This window comes from Pristis pectinata, chromosome 28 (genome assembly GCF_009764475.1).
Source record: "Pristis pectinata isolate sPriPec2 chromosome 28, sPriPec2.1.pri, whole genome shotgun sequence".
Classification (NCBI taxonomy): Eukaryota; Metazoa; Chordata; class Chondrichthyes; order Rhinopristiformes; family Pristidae; genus Pristis; species Pristis pectinata.
The window spans coordinates 6,491,628-6,510,066 of NC_067432.1; the positions used below are offsets into that span (position 1 = coordinate 6,491,628).

General features: G+C 46.2%; 1 protein-coding gene across 2 annotated transcripts in view; it reads left to right on the forward strand.

Moving 5' to 3' along the window:
- Nucleotides 1-1,190: 1,190 nt before the first annotated feature.
- Nucleotides 1,191-18,439, forward strand: part of coro2ba (coronin, actin binding protein, 2Ba) — a 159,038-nt gene continuing 141,789 nt past the window's right edge. The window contains exon 1 of one of the 2 annotated variants that reach the window (XM_052040328.1): nt 1,191-1,647. Coding sequence is in view for 1 of the 2 variants with exons in the window: in XM_052040327.1 (XP_051896287.1) it covers nt 1,633-1,647 (15 nt within the window). In the remaining variant the exon portion in view is untranslated. The remainder of the gene's footprint in view (nt 1,648-18,439) is intronic. The other variant, XM_052040327.1, reaches the window with a different exon arrangement.

The following is an 18,439-nucleotide window of genomic DNA, read 5'->3' on the forward strand; positions in this document are numbered from 1 at the left end:
AGCATGTCTTATGAGGATAGGTTGAGTGAGCTCGGGCTTTTCTCTTTGGAGAGAAGAAGGATGAGAGGTGACTTGATAGAGGTGTACAAGATGATAAGAGGCATAGATCGAGTGGACAGTCAGAGACACTTTCCTCAGGGTGGAAATGGCTAACACGATGGCTAATTTTAAGGTGATTGGAGGAAAGTACAGGGGAGGTATCAGAGGTAAGTTTTTTTACACAGAGTGGTGGGTGTGTGGAATGCGCTGCCAGGGATGCTGGTAGAGGCAGATACATTAGGGACATTTAAGAGAATCTTAGGTAGGCACATGGATGATAGAGAAATGGAGGGCTATGTGGGAGGGAAGGGTTAGATTGATCTCAGAGTAGTTTAAAAGGTCGGCACAACATCGTGGGCCGAAGGGCCTGTACTGTGCTGCAATGTTCTATGTTCCATAATGGTGGCACAGACATGGTGGGCCGAAGGGCCTGTTCCCGTGCTGTACTGTCCTCTATGCGTGACAGAATCTGGGGGAAGTTGATGGGCATGTGGGAGAATGCCACTGGATTAAATGTAAATGGATTAATGTAACGTTCTCGAACTCTTAATGTCTACGATCATCGTCATTATAACATTTCTTTTTGCGCTACCTCAGGCTGCAGTGCAATCTTTGCACCATTCTGTTGTTTTGCGCTCCTCGCTGCATTTACTATTGCCGTGTACACTGCTCCCTCTGTGAGCTTCGCGCCAGCGAGGAATTCCATGGCACTCGGGTGTGTGTACCGCAATAAACCAATCTGAATCTGAATGCTTGGCGGTTGGCACCAACTTGATGGGCCGATGGGTCTGTTTCCTGCCTGGTGGAGTGACTAAATGCAGCCCGTTAAGCTCAGGCAGCGAGCGGGGCTCTCAAACACAACAGGAAGAGATTTATTAAAAGAGCATCAAACCTATTATGGGCTAAGAAACGGCCAGCTATCACCAGCAATTAATCAGACGGTTGCGGGCTCCACAATGTACCGCATTGTCTGCGGGTCTGGCAAATAAAGTTTCCAATCAACTGATTTGGCAAGGGTACGCTGCAAACTCGCTTCAACCTTGAGCACCCTTCACATTCAGACCACAGCCAGCCTGGTGTAAAATATTAATCCAGAGCAGTGAGGAGCCGGGGGAGGCTGCTCTGCTAACCCTGCTTCCCCACCGCTGCAGCCACTGCCCCCCAAAGAATCCAGGCTTCCCCACTGTCACTGAGAATCTTCCCCCTCTCCCCTGAAACGTGGTATTGTTGTGGTGAAAGGAACCGCTTCGCCATGATCCGCCAAGAATCCACTTCCTGCTCATTTGTGCGTCTCCAAGCTGCTACCCACACAACCTCCCTCTCTCCCTCTGTGAAGATTTCCCGGGTTCCAGCCTCCTATGGAAGAGCTCATGCATTATAAATGAGAGCTGACATCACGGACATCAACGAGCAACGTTGAGCTGGGTTAAGCAGATTGGAAAGAGTTCCTGGGCTGTCCCTAACCTCTGCAGAGGACCGGTCCTCACACACACACACACACAGCTCATCCCAGGAGCTCCACAGCCAGATCTTGCAGAAGGATTCCTTGCACTCGCTCACCCCTCCCAGCACACGGACAAAAACAAAATCTGCATGACTGTCACAAAGGTAAGCCGAGGAGATATGAATGTTTGCTTTATTTTTTTTTGTGCTGTTATTTGTGAAGTCTTGCAGCCGGCGGGGATGCTGGGCTCCGGGGAGGGGTTGCAGCCCCTGTTTGCTGGCGGTGCGGATATCTGACGGTGGGAGTGCAGCAGAGAGCTGGTGCTGGGCACTGCCTCCCTCCCGCACTACGTGAGGTGGTCGGGATGCTGCAGGAGGTCAGGGGCTGCCTCACGCTCGACCCTTCATGGACTCATTTGAGGGGGAGCAGGTGTGGCAGAGGGTCTGGGGGTCGGGGGTAAGAGGATGGGGGAGGGGGTGGGGTTGATGGTTGCCAGCATTGTCTCCTCACTCTGGATAGGTAACCCATGAACATGGAGTGTGTGTGTGTGTGTGTGTGTGTGTGTGTTGGTAGGGCCAGCTCCCACTGTTAGCTGGACAGAGGCAAGAAATTCAAATGAGTCAGTTCCACTGAGTATTAAAATTTCTCATTGCAGCAGAGTTCCCCGAAACCCCAAGTGAATTTTTTTTCTGTTGCGTTGAATCAGTGATTAGAACTTTAGATGTCTGCAGTGCCTTTCCCATGTCTCCGACAGAGTCCAACACGGCCTCTGAAATGCTCTTGAAATTACTGTACGGGGGGAGGTTGCTGCTGTGCCGGCCAAGAGTTATCCCATCATCAGCATCACCAAAACAGATTATCTGGCCGCTTGTTTTATTGCTGTTCGTGGGATCTTGCTGTGCGCCAGATGGCTGCCGTGCTTTCTTCGTTGCAGCAGCGACTGCACTTCTGAAGCATTTCGGTGGCAGGAAGGCACTCCAGCACATTCTGCAAGGGACATGCACGGCACTATAGAAATGAAAGTCTTTCAGTTTTCACACAGCAAATACTGGCAAGCAGTAGAAAGATTTCATGTTTGTTCGCTGTTGTATATTAAATGCTGGTCAGGACGGTCCTGTTTGAATCCATGTTGCCTTGTGGTAACGCTTTGTCAGAACTGATAGGTGATTAATCCTTACTTGTAATTTTAACGTAATACGTAGACTCCACGGCCAGGAAAGCTCACCAGCACCTCTATGTCCTCAGGAGGCTAAGGAAATGTGGCATGTCCCTATTGAGCCTCACCAATTTTTATAAGATGCACCATAGAAAGCATCCTATCCTGATGCATCATGGCTTGGTACCGCAGCTAATCTGCCCAGGACTACAAGAATCTGCAGAGAGCTGTGGACACAGCTCGGCACCTCACGGACCTCTTGTACAATAAGATGGACTCTTGACCTCACAATCTACCTTGTTATGGCCCTTGCACCTTAGTGTCTGTCTACACTGCACTTTCTCTGTAACTGTGACACTATATTCTGCATTCTGTTATTGCTTTTCCCCTGTGCTACCTCGATGTACTGATGTGATGTGATGAAATGATCTGGATGGGCGACATGCAAAACAAAGTTTTTCACTGTACCTCGGTACATGTGACGATAATAAACCAATTACCATGTTCCGTGGGATCTGGCTATCTGACTGCACAGGCAGAATTCTACAGTGGTGGTAACAGACGTTAGGACAGCAGGTTGGCACAGTTGGTAGATCTGCTGCATCACACCTCCAGTGTCCCGGTTCAGTCCTGACCTCCGGTGCTGTCTGTCGGTGTGGAGTTTGCACGTTCTCCCTGTGATGCTGCAGATATATCCTGGAAGCTTCCTCCCACATCCCAAAGACGTGTGATTTGGCAGGTTAATTTTTCACTGCTAATTGCTCCTGGAGTGGTAGAATCTTGGGGGGAGTTGATGGGAATGTGGGGAGGAGGAAATGGGATTAGGGTGGGGTTAGTAGAAATGGATGCTTGATAGTCAGTGCAGACTCAGTAGGTCTGTTTCCGCACTGTTTGACTCTCTGACTTTTCAAACGCTGTTGCTGTTTTATGGGAGGGTTGGTCTGTTATTCTACTTGGGCTTGTGTTTGCATTAAGATCTTTCAGAGAGAAGTACAATAAAAATATTTGGGGAGGATCTTCCTGACAGTCTCACTGGCCACCCATCCGTTGCTGGCATAAGAACATCGGAAATGGAAGCAAAGTAGTCCATTCGGTCCTTTCTGCCCATCCTGTCCTTCAATAAAATCGCCGGTAATCTTTTACCTCAACACCACCCTCCGGCATTATCCCTGTATTTCTCAATTCCCTTAATAAGTAACCGTTTATCAGTCTCCGTCTTGAATGTGTTTCCCACCAGTGAGCTAGAGCAAACAACCTGGCCAGGTCCTGATGCCAGTGAGAGGTGCAGGGAAATGAACATCAAACCCTTTGGCTGTCAATAAAAGTTCCTGATTGACACCTGCATGCTAGGGACAGGGGCAAGTGTGGGGTGGTTTCTCCAGCCTGCCCTTGAGATTCTTGCTCCTTGGGAGGTACCATGACCCCACACTTCCAGTTATCCCACCTTGTTGAGATGCCTTCCATTCTCAACCAACCACCCCTCCCCCAAACCCTACTGAGTTTTTAAGCGAAGAGTATTGCTTTTTTATAAGCCCTATGACTTTCCTGAGTTGCTCACTTCATTGCTCAGGGAGTGAATGCTGGAAGGTTGGTAACCCTGATTCCAGGGGTGTAGGTGGGTGAGGGAGAGGATGAAGGGGGAGTGGTTCTTGATTGAGTGATGTAGCCAAGTTTCTTCCATGATCAAGCCACAAAGACTGGGACTCCAGTTCCCGATGGGAGTGGATTTACAGTGGTCCTGATCTCCGTTCCAATTTCCCTGACCTTTTTGCCCAGGCAATTGTGTTTTCTCCTGGATAGGAGACAGTAACATTTACCCTGTTGTAAAACATCCGCCCATTAGATCTCCAAAAGCAGTTATATCTCTTAATAACATTTTCCAGATATTGTGCCTTAGCCAAATGTCCAGATGGGAAATGCACAAACTCTACCACACACACAGTAATTGAAATGTTGTATTCTCTGCTCCTGGATCCGTTGTAACATCGCTGGAATATGCTGAATCAGGCATTACAGGCATCAGTTATTTGATTAATTTCAACCCTTGCAAGTTAAATCATAACTTACTCCTGACTGCCGTACATGGGTCAAGTTAATCAGGTCAGTTTCACGGGCAGAGATTTTTATGACCACTCAGAAGCACTATAAGGCAAAAGTTCATGAAACAGAAAAGCTGCCAAAAATGAAGTCTGTAAATATTTTGGATGGCTGTTTGGAATTCTTGTGTTATTCCAACTGCTTGTCATGAGCGCTATTTTGAGGATTGCAGGCTCTTGTTTAATTCCTCATCCATCCTTTGGCTGAGGCGTTTGGTGGGGCCCTCCTTACCCTCTCAGGTAAAGCGTCCAGAGGTGCTATTTGAAGATGAGAAGGGGGAGTCCTCCTCAGTATTCATCCTCAGCCAACACCACTATAACACCATCCAGCTCGAAATTCAATTGAATTGTTTGCAATGAGAAATATGTGACTGAAGATCAATTATTTTCCTGGAGTGACAACAGTAATGTGCATTTCTGGGTCACTCCTCTTCACTTGGGAAGTTTAATTGGGCACTGCCGAGTGTGTCATCATCTAATTGCACCAGGAATACACGGTACAATGTCATTCCTTGTATAACATTGCTTTTAGTGCATTGGTGGGGAATCTGACCATATCTTTCCAGCACCAGGACAATCTGTCTCCCAGTGCAATGCTCAACTGTGATCACTGTGGAGACGTCCCTCCCTTCCCTTCCATCCTCACCATCTCCATCCCTTCCCCACAAGACCCAGGACCTTGACTCTTTGATTCTCCAGCACCCCCCAACTCCCGATCTGCCAATGCCTCCAATGGAGACCTCAATTTATACCCCCACCCCAGCCACTCTCACCATTGGTCTTACTCGTCTTTACCCCACCAACCCAGCATAGGACATCTTCCCTGCCCCACACATACACACCTGTATGCGCCACAGGTCTATTGGGGCCCACTGCTACTAACCAACCCAGCCCACCTCCACTTCCAAAAATTGGACAGTACAGGAAATGTACAGAAATCCATTCAGGGTCTTGGGTGCAACTGAAGACTCTGGGAGTGACCCTACTGACCAATTACTGGATGACTACTGGGGTGAGACGGTAGCATAGCGGTTAGTGTAATGCTATTACAGCGCCAGGGATCGGGGTTCAAGTCCTGTCTCTGTCTGTAAGGAGTTTGTACGTTCTCCCCGTGACTGCGTGGGTTTCCTCCGGGTGCTCCGGTTTCCTCCCACATTCCAAAGACGTACGGGTTAGTAGTTAACATGGGTGTAATTGGGCGGCACGGGCTCGTTGGGCCGGAAGGGCCTGTTACCGTGCTGAATAAATAAAGTTTTTTAAGGTTTTTTTTAACCCCCATCTGCTTCGCTAATGTTCTACAGGAAAGGAAATCTGACAGTCTTCCTTGCTCTGGCTTCTATGTGACTCTAGACTCTCAGTAAATGCCCTCAGAAATGGAACAGCGAGCCATTTATTTTAGATGATGATAACGGGTAGGGAATGAATACTTATCCGAATCAGGGTTATTATCACTGACATGTGATGTGAAATTTGTTGTTTTGCAGCAGCAGTACAGTGCAAGACGTAAAAAATCTTTAAATTACAAAAATAATGGAATAACGAGATAAAGTTCATGGGTTCATGGACTGTACAGAAATCTGATGGCGGAGGGGAAGAAGCTGTTCCTACAACATTGAGTGTGAGTCTTCAGGCTCCTGTACCTCCTCCCTGATGGTAGTAATGCGAAGAGGGCATCTCCCGGATGGTGAGGGTCCTCAGTGATGGATGCCGCCTTCTTGAGGCACCGCCTCTTGAAGACGTCCTCGATGGTGGGGAGGGTTATGACATCCTTATCCTATGAAGCTCTAGTGTTTGGGAGCTTATTTCTGCTGATTCTCTGGGGAGGGGGAAGGGGAGAAGGTGCGACCAGTGCTGTGGGAGGCAGGAACAAACAAGCAGCTTGGTTTTCATTGAAAGGATTCGGCTTCCATCTGATCGTGGGTCATGCATGTTCCTGGCTAGAATTGAACAGCATGGTAGAGACAGGATCAGCAGAACTTTGCCTGAATCAGTGGCTTCCCATCCTGACTTGAGTTCGCCCTAGAGACTAATGGAATTAATCTCCTGGTCAGTGCAGTGACCAAAGTTGGGAGAAAATTCACAGCAGCAAAAATTGTGTTTAATAATATTACACCTGGTTTAAATACCATTGGGAACAAAAGTGTGGGAATACATTCACCAGATAGTCCAGACAGCATAGAATCAGGCCGTGATGTACATCAAGCACCCATTCAAAGTTATCCCATTTGTTTTTCAATCTTCCCACATTCCCAGCAACTCCTCCCAGATTTTCCTACTTGCCTGCACTGTTGATGAGTGGTAGAATTTACAGCAGCCAATTAACCTGCCAATCTTTTAGAATGTGGGAGGAAACTGGAGCACACTGGGGAAACCCACGCGGTCACGGAGAACGTGCAAACTCCACACAGACAGCGCTGGAGGTCAGGATTGAACCTGGGTCTCTGGAGCTGTGAGGCAGTGGCTCTACCAGCTGTATCACTGTGCTGTCCACATTAAGGGATGGGCAATAGATGCTGGCCTTGCCAGTGACAGACAGACTAGTTAACCAGGTGGTTGCAGGCAGGAGATCTTTGTGATGAAACTTCCAGGAAGGGATCAGAGGGAAAATGGATCACCCAGAAAGTCCTGAACCACCTCCTAAACCGACCCAAGGGCCAGAGTGTGAGATGGTACCATGATCTACCAGTGCAGAGAGAAGCAGCCTGTGCAACCCCTTCTGATCTGCTCTCTGTCCAAATTGGGGACCTCGATGAGGTCATCTCTCCAGCCTTGCCCTGTGTTCATCAATGGAAAGAGGTTGGAGCTTGATGGACACATAACCAGTTGTAGAAAAGCAGAGTTGGCCATTGTAATGTCAACTCAGAAAGAATGACATACATTTCTATAGTGCCTTTCTCATCCTTTTAATAAAGTACCTTTTGAAATATGTGTACACAGCAAGCTGCCACAAATGACAATGTAGTAACAGCTGGGCTCTCTATGTCAGTGATGTGCACTGAGGGGTAAATATTGATCAGAATATCAGGGATAATTTGCTTGCTGACAGAGGATCTCTTACATCAGCCTGAGAGCAGATGGGCTGTTTGTTTAAAGTCTCATCTGAAATACGCTGCAATAATCTGAACTACTGCACTGGAGCATAAGCCTAGATTTTTGTGTTCAGATATCTGGGTGGGATTTGAAACCAGAATCTTTGATTCAAGGAGGTGGGAGAAGGAACCAACTGAGACCCAACTGACATCAGCAAATGCAAAGTAATTCTGGGATCATCCCAGACTCTGCTTTCTTTAATTGATTCTCTGGACCATTTGAAATTCAGTATTGTTTCTCCTCATATTGTATTCAGTTACTTTGCCAGTTCCCTCAAATCTGTACTGTTGAATTATTGACTTCTCAGCAAATTTCAACAACCACTTTCTTTATTGACTTTAATTATCAAACTTCCTTTTAACTCCCTGTGCTTTAAGGAGGACAAATCCAGGTTCTCTATTGTAATTATAGCCATACTGTAACCCGCTTGAAGATTGGAATTAGTCCAGTAAACCTCTTCTATAGCCCTGTCACATTTTTCTTAAGGAGTGGTGCTCAGAATTGGACACAATGCTCCAACTACGTTTACTGAAGGTTTTGCAAAGCTTCCTGGTATTTGAGACCTCCATTTATAAACTTCAGGCCTTATTAAACCACTCCAGCTCCTTGGAAGGTTGGCGCACAAACACCTCCATGTCTCTCCGTGGTACAGTCACTGATCGCCTGTGTTCAGAGTGGTGTTGGCAGAGGCCAGTTGACAGATGGCACAGGCAGAAGGTTATCTGGGAAGACAGAAAGCAGAGAAGAAGAGAAGGATGGCAGCTATGTCATTAACTGTGAGGATCCTCCATGTAATGGGTTTGGACAGACTTAGTTGAATACCAGGTGGGGAGAGGGCACTACTCAAAACCACCGCTAATTTGTCAATCTCGTTGCGAAATGTTGTGGATGGCTGATCCTGCTTTCTGTTTGAGGGAAAATAAAACAATGTTTGAACTCCTGGATACCAGTAATAAACCAGCTTAGGAGGGAAGAGTGATGAGAGGCAGTGTAAACAAAATGCTTCAGTTTTGGAGTTATAGAGTTACACAAGCTCAGAAACAGACCCATCGGCCCACCAAGTTTGAACAAGCCCCCATTTACACTAATCCAAGTTTATTCTCCCCACATTCCCATCAACTCCCCCCAGATTCTGCCACTCACCTACACCCTAGAGTGGACAATTAACCCACCAACTCAGCACCGATCCCGACAACACCTAACTAAGTAATGGCCTCGCAACCCGAAAATTACCACTTTTCCCTACTCTCTGTTTCCCGTCCATTAGTAAATCTTTAATCCCTGCCAGGATGATACTGGCAATCTAATCTGCATTAATTTTTTTTAATAACCTCTTGTGTGGCACCTTATCAAAGGCCTTCTGAAAGCTTAAAAACACATCAATTGGTTCATCCTTAACTATTCTGCTAGTTATAGCCTGAGAAAAGTCCTTACAGATTTATCAAGCACAACTTCCCAACTCCTGTTGAGTCTTGCCCAGATTATTTTCCAACTATTATTTAGCCTATTATCATTTGCTAAATAATAACTACTTTCCCTACTACTGATCTCAGGTCTACAGTTTTCTATTTTCTCCCTTCTTCCTTAACACTGGGGTTACATTTGCTATCTTCCAGTTTGAAGGAACCATTCTAGAATTTGTGGAGTTTTGAAAGATGATAACTAATGCATCAACTTTTTCCACAGCCACCTCCTTGAAAACCTTGGGATGCAGATCACCAGGTCCTGGGGAAATCACCTATCACTATTCGTCACCTATCAGTCCCAATAATTTCTCCAATACATTGTCATACACCAGTGCTGATTTCTTTCAGTGGTTCAATCACACTGTGTGTGGTTTGCCACTATTTCTGGAGGTTTATTGTGTCTCCTTCCATGAAGACAAAAGCAAAATACTTGTTTAAAGTCTCTGCCATTTCCTTATTCCCCGATATAATTTCCTCTGTCTCAGTCTATAAGGCTAATGTTTTTCTTCTGACATATTTCTTAAAGTTTATACAGTCCATTTTATGTTTCTCACAAGATTTTTTCCTTTTCTGATTTTTTTTTGATCTTCCTTTGCTTAATTCTCGGGTTTATTGTTTAATCTAATTCTGGTGTAATTTGCTTCTAGATCAACCCGCTTCCAGTTTAACCCGCTTCCAGTTTAACCCGCTTCCAGATTAATCCTTGTCCCGTTTAAACTGTTTCCAGATTAATCTTCTTGCCAATTGCTTCCTGGCCACTGGAGTGGAAAAATATTCCAGCTCTAACCCTAAAGAAAGAAGCCTTACATTCAACAAAACAAAGGAAAAGAAACATTGAACAATGAGAATACGATTTACATTCTCCAAGCCATTGTCTCTCACAGTGAAAGGGTTAATGTTGAGTGCACATTGCTGGGATTCTTCCACAGTGTCCAAACTAGGATAAAAGCTGAGCAACTCACTTTGTAAACATCTCAACTACTTCGTGGTTAAACCAAAAACCACATGTATCCATGCATAAAGAGTGTGAAAGTAACAGAAGGATGTGCGGATAAGTGTTGTAGGATGTTGCCACAAGCAGTTAGGCTGAGTTGCCTGTTTCTGCTATGTAAGTGTAGGTTAGTAATTCATTTTGATGTGGAGGTGTTTTGATCTCAGTGTTGGTTCCTCTGCACTTGTACTAGGTAAAGCACAAGTTCAGCATCACAGATGGAGTTTGTTGGAATTGATCAGCAGCAAACATCATGCATAGCTGATCCATATGATTTCCATCTTGATTCCTGAGCCAGTGGCTATGTGGAAGTCCCTGTACGACAACTGCAATGAGTACTGAGTACTTTGGGTTGGTGGGGCAGGAGTGAGGGGAGGAGATCAGAATCAGGTTTATTATCACTGACATATGTTGTGAAATTTGTTGTTCTGCAGCAGCAGTGCAGTACAAGACATAAAAATTACTATAAGTTACCAAAATAGTGCAAAAGAGGAATAACGAGGTAAAGTTCATGGGCTTTTCAGTTATCTGATGGCGGAGGGGAAGAAGCTGTTCCTGAAACGCTGAGTGTGGGTCTTCAGGCTCCTGTACCTCCTCCCCGATGGTGGTAACGAGAAGAGGGCATGTCCCAGATGGTGGGGGTACTTAATGATGCAAGCCGCCTTCTTGAGGCGCCGCCTTCTTGAGGCACCGCCTCTTGAAGATGTCCTCGATGGCAGGAGATCTTGGAATCCGGCAGCTCACAGCCTACACGTCATTGCCAACTGCTCACTTTTGGGGTTGGGAGGCTGTTACTAGTTGAGTGCAGTGGCTGGTGATGTGGCACATTTCTGCCACTTGGAGAAACATTGAAATCAGTGAAGGATGACTGGAAATTCACTGAGCATTTTGGGGATATTTGCCCAAACTGAAGTATAATCAACCACCAAAGATCCGCTAAAGATTCTTCCGCTAGCGTTGGGACAGTAATGTCCTCGAGGCTTAGGTGTGTGCTAAGGCAGGCAGTGGTAGTGGCCTTCGTGCCCTGGATCATGCTGGGAAAACAGACCTAACTGGTGTTCCTGCTCTTAATGACTATGGAAAATGATGGGAAAGGACAGGATCTGGCTCAATGTTGACGCCTCATGGCCAAATAGCTGCCTCTTTAGTGTTGCACATGATAACAGACCATGGGAAAAGTACCGGATGGCAGGAAGTGGTTGCAGGACCTGTGCCCCACAAGCCTTGGTGAAGGAGAACAACAGGAAGACAATGTGCTGAAGGGCCTCCTCATTGTAAATTTGCCATTTGATTCTAAGACTGTTCAACAAGGAACAAAGTGAAAATGATCCATAGTTTCTATAAACATCGCAGGTTCATGTGCTAAACCTCTGCAGGTTATTTCAGTTCACAACCCACTGCATCGTTCCCCAACTGAGCAGCAGTGAGACTGTGCTTATCCTCACAGCACTCACTCGGTGTAACATACTGTGACATATCAAACAAAGCAGCCAAAGCAACTGTTTTGCTACCGGCACACATCATTGAAATTGAAATTATGCAAATTAACCCTTGAGAGTATTAAATATCGTTTGGAGCATGTAAAAGTCAAAGTCGAGTTTAATGTCACGTGCACAAGTCCATGTGTGCACAGGTGCAATGAAAAACTTACTTGCAGCAGCATCACAGGCACAGAGCATCGTATAGAGTCAGAGAGCACGACAGCACAGAAACAGGCCCTTCAGCCCAGCTCGTCCATGCCAGCCCGGTTTCCTGCCTAGTCCTATCTAGTTGCACCCAGACAATAGCCCTCCACACCTCTCCCATCCATGTACCTATCCAAACTTCTCTTAAATGTTACAGTTGAACCCACATCCACCACTTCCACTGGCAGCTCGTTCCACACTCGCACCACCCTCTGAGTGAAGTAGTTCTCCCTCAAATATTCCCCTTAAATATTTCACCTTTCATCCTAAATCTATGACCTCTAGTTCTAGTCTCACCCGACCTGAGGGGAAAAAGCCTGCATTCACCCTATCTATATCCCTCATAATTTTGTATACCTCTATAAGATCTCTCCTCATTCTCCTGTGCTCCAGGGAATAAAGTCCTAACCTATTCAACCTATCCCTGTAACTCAGTAGCATTCACAAGAAAAACATAAATTAATCATAAATTAAATGCAACTTTTACAAGAAAGAACACAATTAGAACAAACAAAACAATCCATTTTAGTGCAAAGTGATCAAAGTGGTCATAGTGTTGCTGAACTCTAATGATTAGTGTTGAGTACGTTCGTTGGCTGTGACAAATTATTTTTCTTTATTACCAGCTATGTTTTTAACTCTCTCTGCTCGTATACACATCCCCCCCCCACTTTCTGTTTCTCTCACTCGTTGCATGTCTGCCTCTTCTCTCTGTCTGCATGCCTGTCTTTCTCTCGCTGCCAGTATACCCACTGGTGTCTGTGAGCCTCCCTGTAATCCAGTTTTTCCCTCCCCCTCCCCCCTCCCCACCTCTACCCCCCTCTCCCCTCCTTCCCCCTTCCCCCCTCCCCTCCCCTTCCCTCCCCTCTCCCCCCTCCTCTCCCCCCCCTCCCCTCCCCCCTCTCCCCCTCTCTCTCTCCCCCTCTCTCTCCCCCTTCTCTCCCTTCCCCCTTCCCTCCCTCCCTCCCCCCTTCTCTCCCTCCCTCCCTCCCCCCACTTCCCTCCCCTCCCCTTCTCTCCCTCCCCCCCCCCCCCCCGAATGAGATGGGTCATACTCTTCTCTTTCAGCAGGTTATTTAATGACTGGAAGCAGCCAAGCCCATCTGGAAGGGTCACGGTGAACCTGTTAATCTAACCTTTCATTCTTTTGGGCACAACCTGCTCCGGGAAAATCCCTCTCCCTTCACCAACATATTGAGAAGGTTTTTCTAATGTGACTTTGTCCCTTTTGCTTAGCTTGCATACAGCAGTGAGTCTTTAAATGAGACAACATCCTATGTGAGCTGGATGTCCTTGGATGCAGCATGGATTAAATGTCAGGGTTTATCATTATGATTCATTTTCCATGCTCTGCAGCTTTCTTTCCTCCTCCTTTAAACCTGATCCCTGTCACTCGGGGTTTGGCTTTACAGAAACAATTTTTAGCAGAAAACATTTGGACTGTATCAGTTGTATAAAGCATTAGTTACGCCACAGCTGGAGTATTGTGCGCTGTTCTGGTTGCCACACTATAGAAAGGACGTCAGAGAGGGTACAGAGGAGATTCACGAGGATGATGTCTGGGATGAGCAGAGATTGGATGGGAGGGAGCACACAGGAGACACGAGACTGCAGATGCTGGATGGGGGGGGGAAGGTTGAGAGGGGATCTGATAGAGACATACAAAATTATGAGGGCAGGTAGGGTAGTTGGTAGAAGACTCCTCCTCATGATGGAGATGTCTATAATCAGAGACCGTAGTCGTAAGGTGAAGTGTAGAAGATCTGGAGGGGACTTGAGGAAGAATTTTCCTCTTGAAGGCAAATGGTGGAGGTGGGTAATCTCAGAACATTTAAAATGTATTTAGATGAACACTAGAAATGCCAAGGCATAGAAGGTTATGGGCTGCGTGCTGCAGAATGGATTTGTATGGTTGGCATGGATATGGTGGTTAGAAGGACCTGTTTCCTTACTGTGCGACGCTATCTAAATTGGCTGTCTTGTTTTCCTACATTAAGCAATGCTGAGACTACAAAAACATTTCATTGATTCGAAAGCTGTCTGGTACCTTCAGGAAAAAAAAACAAGCAAAAATCCATTGCCGTGATGCATGTTGAATCAGAGCATGAGTCAAAAGTGCTTATTCACTCTGGACTTCAACACCAGACACAAAATGAAATATCTCTGCGCTTTCACTGGATCTCCTCCCCTGCTGCCCAAATTCCATCTATGGAGCCCAGCTCCCATCTGTTGGTTCCTCTACGAAGCTGAATACTTGTCTATTAGAAGGAAAAATGATGGTAAAATATTTTTCATGCTCAAGTTGCAAAGGACCAGAGCCGAACATTATTCTTTTTCCTCACCGGTGACACCATGAAACATGAATCTGGAACAAGCGAATAAAAATTTGCCCAAATTATTTCTCATAGAACGGCCCTCCTTTAATCATATCAGCTGTGCAATAACAATAGAAATTTTTCATTTAAAAATACACAACAGGATATCCTATTATAGAGGCATTGTAGGCAAAGATTCAAAGTTTAAATAGTAGTGTACTTGGGAATCAGATTACAGCTGGATCCCCACTCCAAAGGTAATGTCCATTATTTATCTTGCATCCTGTCTTCTAGTGGACAGTTCTTTTTGCACTGGGTGTCTGTGTCGATGTAGATTGTTAGTACAAGTGGGAAAGGAAGGCAGACTTATTGGTAAAGTAGTTCCCCAACTCCATACAGCTTGATGGCCTTCTCTAAGTGTAGTCAAAAATGACGATGGCAGCCAGTGTGGCGCACAGCAAGCTCCCACACACAGCAAGGCATAGTGACTGGTTATTAATGCTGGTTGATCAATGAAGAATATAGATTGGCTGAATGGGCAAGAAGTTGGCAGATGGAGCATCATTTGGGGAAATATGAGGTTATCGCATTGGAATGAAGAACAAGAAAGCAAGTTATAATTTAAATCGAGTGGTACGAGGAAATGTTGTGGCACCAAAGGGACCTTGTTCTGAAGGGGCTGCTTCTCAAGTTTTGGCTGCACTTCAGCTCCTGATCTTCAGTCACCTGGTGCGGGGGGTGGGGGTGGGTCGGTCGGGGGATCTCCTGGTCGGTATGCTCCTGGGCCTGGCCAAGGTGGCCATTCATGGGTCCAGGTGGTGGACAGTCGGGGGTTGTGCCCGAGCTGATTCCCAGCCCTTCATCTGGGGTTCTGTCCGTGCCCGTGTGTCCCTGGAGAAGGAGCACATGGTATCCACAGGTGCAATGGGGGATTTCCGGGACCACTGGGTGCCACAGGGGCTCAAGTGCGTTCTGGATAGAGATGACTCTGTTATAATTTGAAAGTATTGACTGTAAATACTGGGTATCATGGAATACTGCAGTATGATAATGATGTGATGCTGTATTCACTGAATAAACCTCCTTTGGAAAGGGAAAAAAAACGGATCTTGTGATCCTTGTACATGAAACACAAGAAGTTAACGTGTATGTACAAGTAAGGAATGAGGCAATGTTGGCCTTTATTACACCAATATATCAAGTATCAAAGTTGCAAAATTTTGATGCAACTTTACAGGGCATTGGTAAGACCTGTACCCAGAGTTTTGCATCCAATCTTCACCTCCGTTTTCGAGGAAGGATGCATTCGCATTTGAGGCAGTGCAGAGGAGTTTCACTAGATTGATCGCTGGGATAAACAGGGTCGACATATGAAGAAAGGTCGAGCATGTTGGGCCTGAACATATTGCAGATTTGAGAAGCAATCTCATTGAAACATTTAAGATTCTGAGGGGTGGGGTTGAAAGGGTAAATGCTGAGAGGATCTTTCCCCTTGTGGGGTTATCTGAAACTGAAGGGAATAGTTTCTGAAGAAGGGGTTGCTCATTTCAGGTGGAGATAGGCAGGAATTCCTCCTCTTTTTGACTCCATTAGGGACACCAGACAGCTGTTTCAGCACAGCAAGATCTCACAAAGTGAGGTGACTGGATGAGCTATTGTTATTTTGTTGTGGCGTTGGTGTTGGTAACAACATGCAACAACTCGGGGACAATGAGGAGCACAACACCCACCTACCTCATTGTTCTGGGGACTTATCTTCCCCTGTGACCTGTCTGCAGTCTGTACACCAGCTCAGTCTGAGCACAGTCCACCTCGCACTCATGGAACTCTGCTCTGATTTTTGTCCACTTCTTTCATTTGGTGCTGCCAACGGAAACCGTTCCTGACAAGCCGCTCGACAGCAGGCCCTCCCTCCCTTCTCCGTCGTATCCCATTCCTTGTAATCTTCCCAATGTGCCACCAGCTGGAATCTGTGTCCAGCTGTGATACACATCTGGATGTGTTCCTTGCTGCAGCCAGAGTCCCACACGTACTGAATTTCACGTGTGAACCTAGTCCAGGACTGTTATTGCCCAGATCCATCTCATTCACCATCCACTGATCAGAGAATGTGACACAAAATGGGAACAATGACAGCTCTGAGAAAAGCACTCAGCAACCCAAATCATTGCCGCACGGCAGAATTTATAACAATCACCTAACAGAAATGTTAACCTTTCCCTGCATTAAATTAATCTCACCCTTGGCAGACCAGAGGGAGTTAAGTGACAATTCACTCAATTTGATCATTTCATGCCTGTGGGAACTTGCCGTGCACGCATTGGCAGCCACGTTTTCTACCTAGTGGCATTAGAAACACTACAAAAAGTACATCACTGTCTGATACTAGCTATGGGGCATCTTGAGACTGTGAGAGAGGCTGTGGAGATTGCATTTTAAAGCGACTATGGATGCGAGCGAGAAAGGAATAGAAGGAAGATGCTCCTTGGGAATGCATGCACCTTTGGGGATGAATGGCCTGTTTCGGTATTGTACATAGTCTGTGTAAATCCGGACTATCCAGTCCCCCCTCCTCCACCCAGAGGGCTAAACACACGATCCAATGCAGGTCAGTGCATTGGAGGCTGAAAATAACATGGGCCTGAGTAGCCAGCAGAGTGTAGACTTGGTGGAGGGGAGGTGATAAGGAAGTGGAGGCGAGTTGAGGGGGGGTGGCGGCGAGTGGATGTTGTGGGGTGACTGTGATGTCTCTTCCATCACCCAAGGAACCAATCAGAGCCTCTATCTACAACATGGTCTGACATTCTGGGTCCCTCGTGTCAAAGAACCCCTGACATCCATGGTAAAAGGGGCCATTTATCTGGTGACATTCGCACCTGGATTCTTTTCCAATGGTGGCAGAGAGGGAGTTCAGAGCTGGAAGGAGACCAATGCCATTTTGGGGAGGTTGTCAAGGGCCACAGCAAAATGGACCTGTGTTAATCCACCTTGCTTCCACTAACGCACTCACAGAAAGCAGTGTCCGCCCCTCCACCCTAGGTGGCAAAGCCCCTGGACTTCGCAATACTCTTCCTCCAGCATTGACTCGAACCAGACGGGTGGACAATTAGGCAACATTACTGTGGCAGTATTTAACAAATAATGTAAAACCAAAGGAGAGTTGTGGAAAAATGCTGTCACTATGGCAACACCAAGGCCTTCTTCAAAAGGTCATGATTTGAATATAAAATCAATTGCAGCTTGTAGAGACTGATTTAAATTGCAGATGTAAATGTTGTTGTCCATGTGCTCTTGGAATTTAACCGGTGAAGGTTGAGTACCAGAATCGTAAGTCGTAATAGTGTAAATTATGGATCTTTATTAAAGCAATAAAACCCCTGGAGAGAGTCTGTTGTTGGAGGAGATTCCCCTTTGACATTCACTCTCAAACTCCTCCCATTCCCATCTTTCCTGATCATGCTCATTATTCCTTGATATTTTTTAGCCATCCAAGTCCCAAATGTTTCATTCTACTTTCCCTTGCCCCTCCCTAAAGCCTCCCCATTGAAATAACTTGCCATCCTATAAATTGACCAATTCTCACAAGTCTTTTCCCAAACTCTTCAATTCTTTAGTCCCCTCTGACTTAGTGTCCACCTGCAGCCACTCTTTCAGAGCTGCAGCCTGTGAGATTAACTGAAATCACGATTGCTTTCCTTCCCAAACCATCTGCTTTCAAACCTTATGGCTTAACTCTGCCTCTCATGAAATCTTCACTTCTTTAAAATGGACCCACATGTCCACTGCGGCTGAGTGGATGGCACCCTCACCTCTGACCCAAAAGGTTTTGAGTTCAATTCTCACACCTTGCTGCACTGAGCACGAAAAGACTAGCGCTGAATAAATGGGTGCTTGATGCTTGTTGACCCTCACCAATTTTTACTGATGCACCTTAGAAAGCATCCTATCCAGATGCATGTTATGGCAAATGCTCTGCCCAAGACTGCAAGAAGCTGCAGAGAGTTGTGGTCACAGATCACCACATCACGAAAACCAGCCTCCCTTCTATGGAGTCTGTCTCCACTTCCCGCTGCCTCGGTAAAGCAGCCAACATAATCAAGGACCCCATCCACCCCAGACATTCTCTCTTCTCCCCCCCTACCATCGGGTAGAAGGTA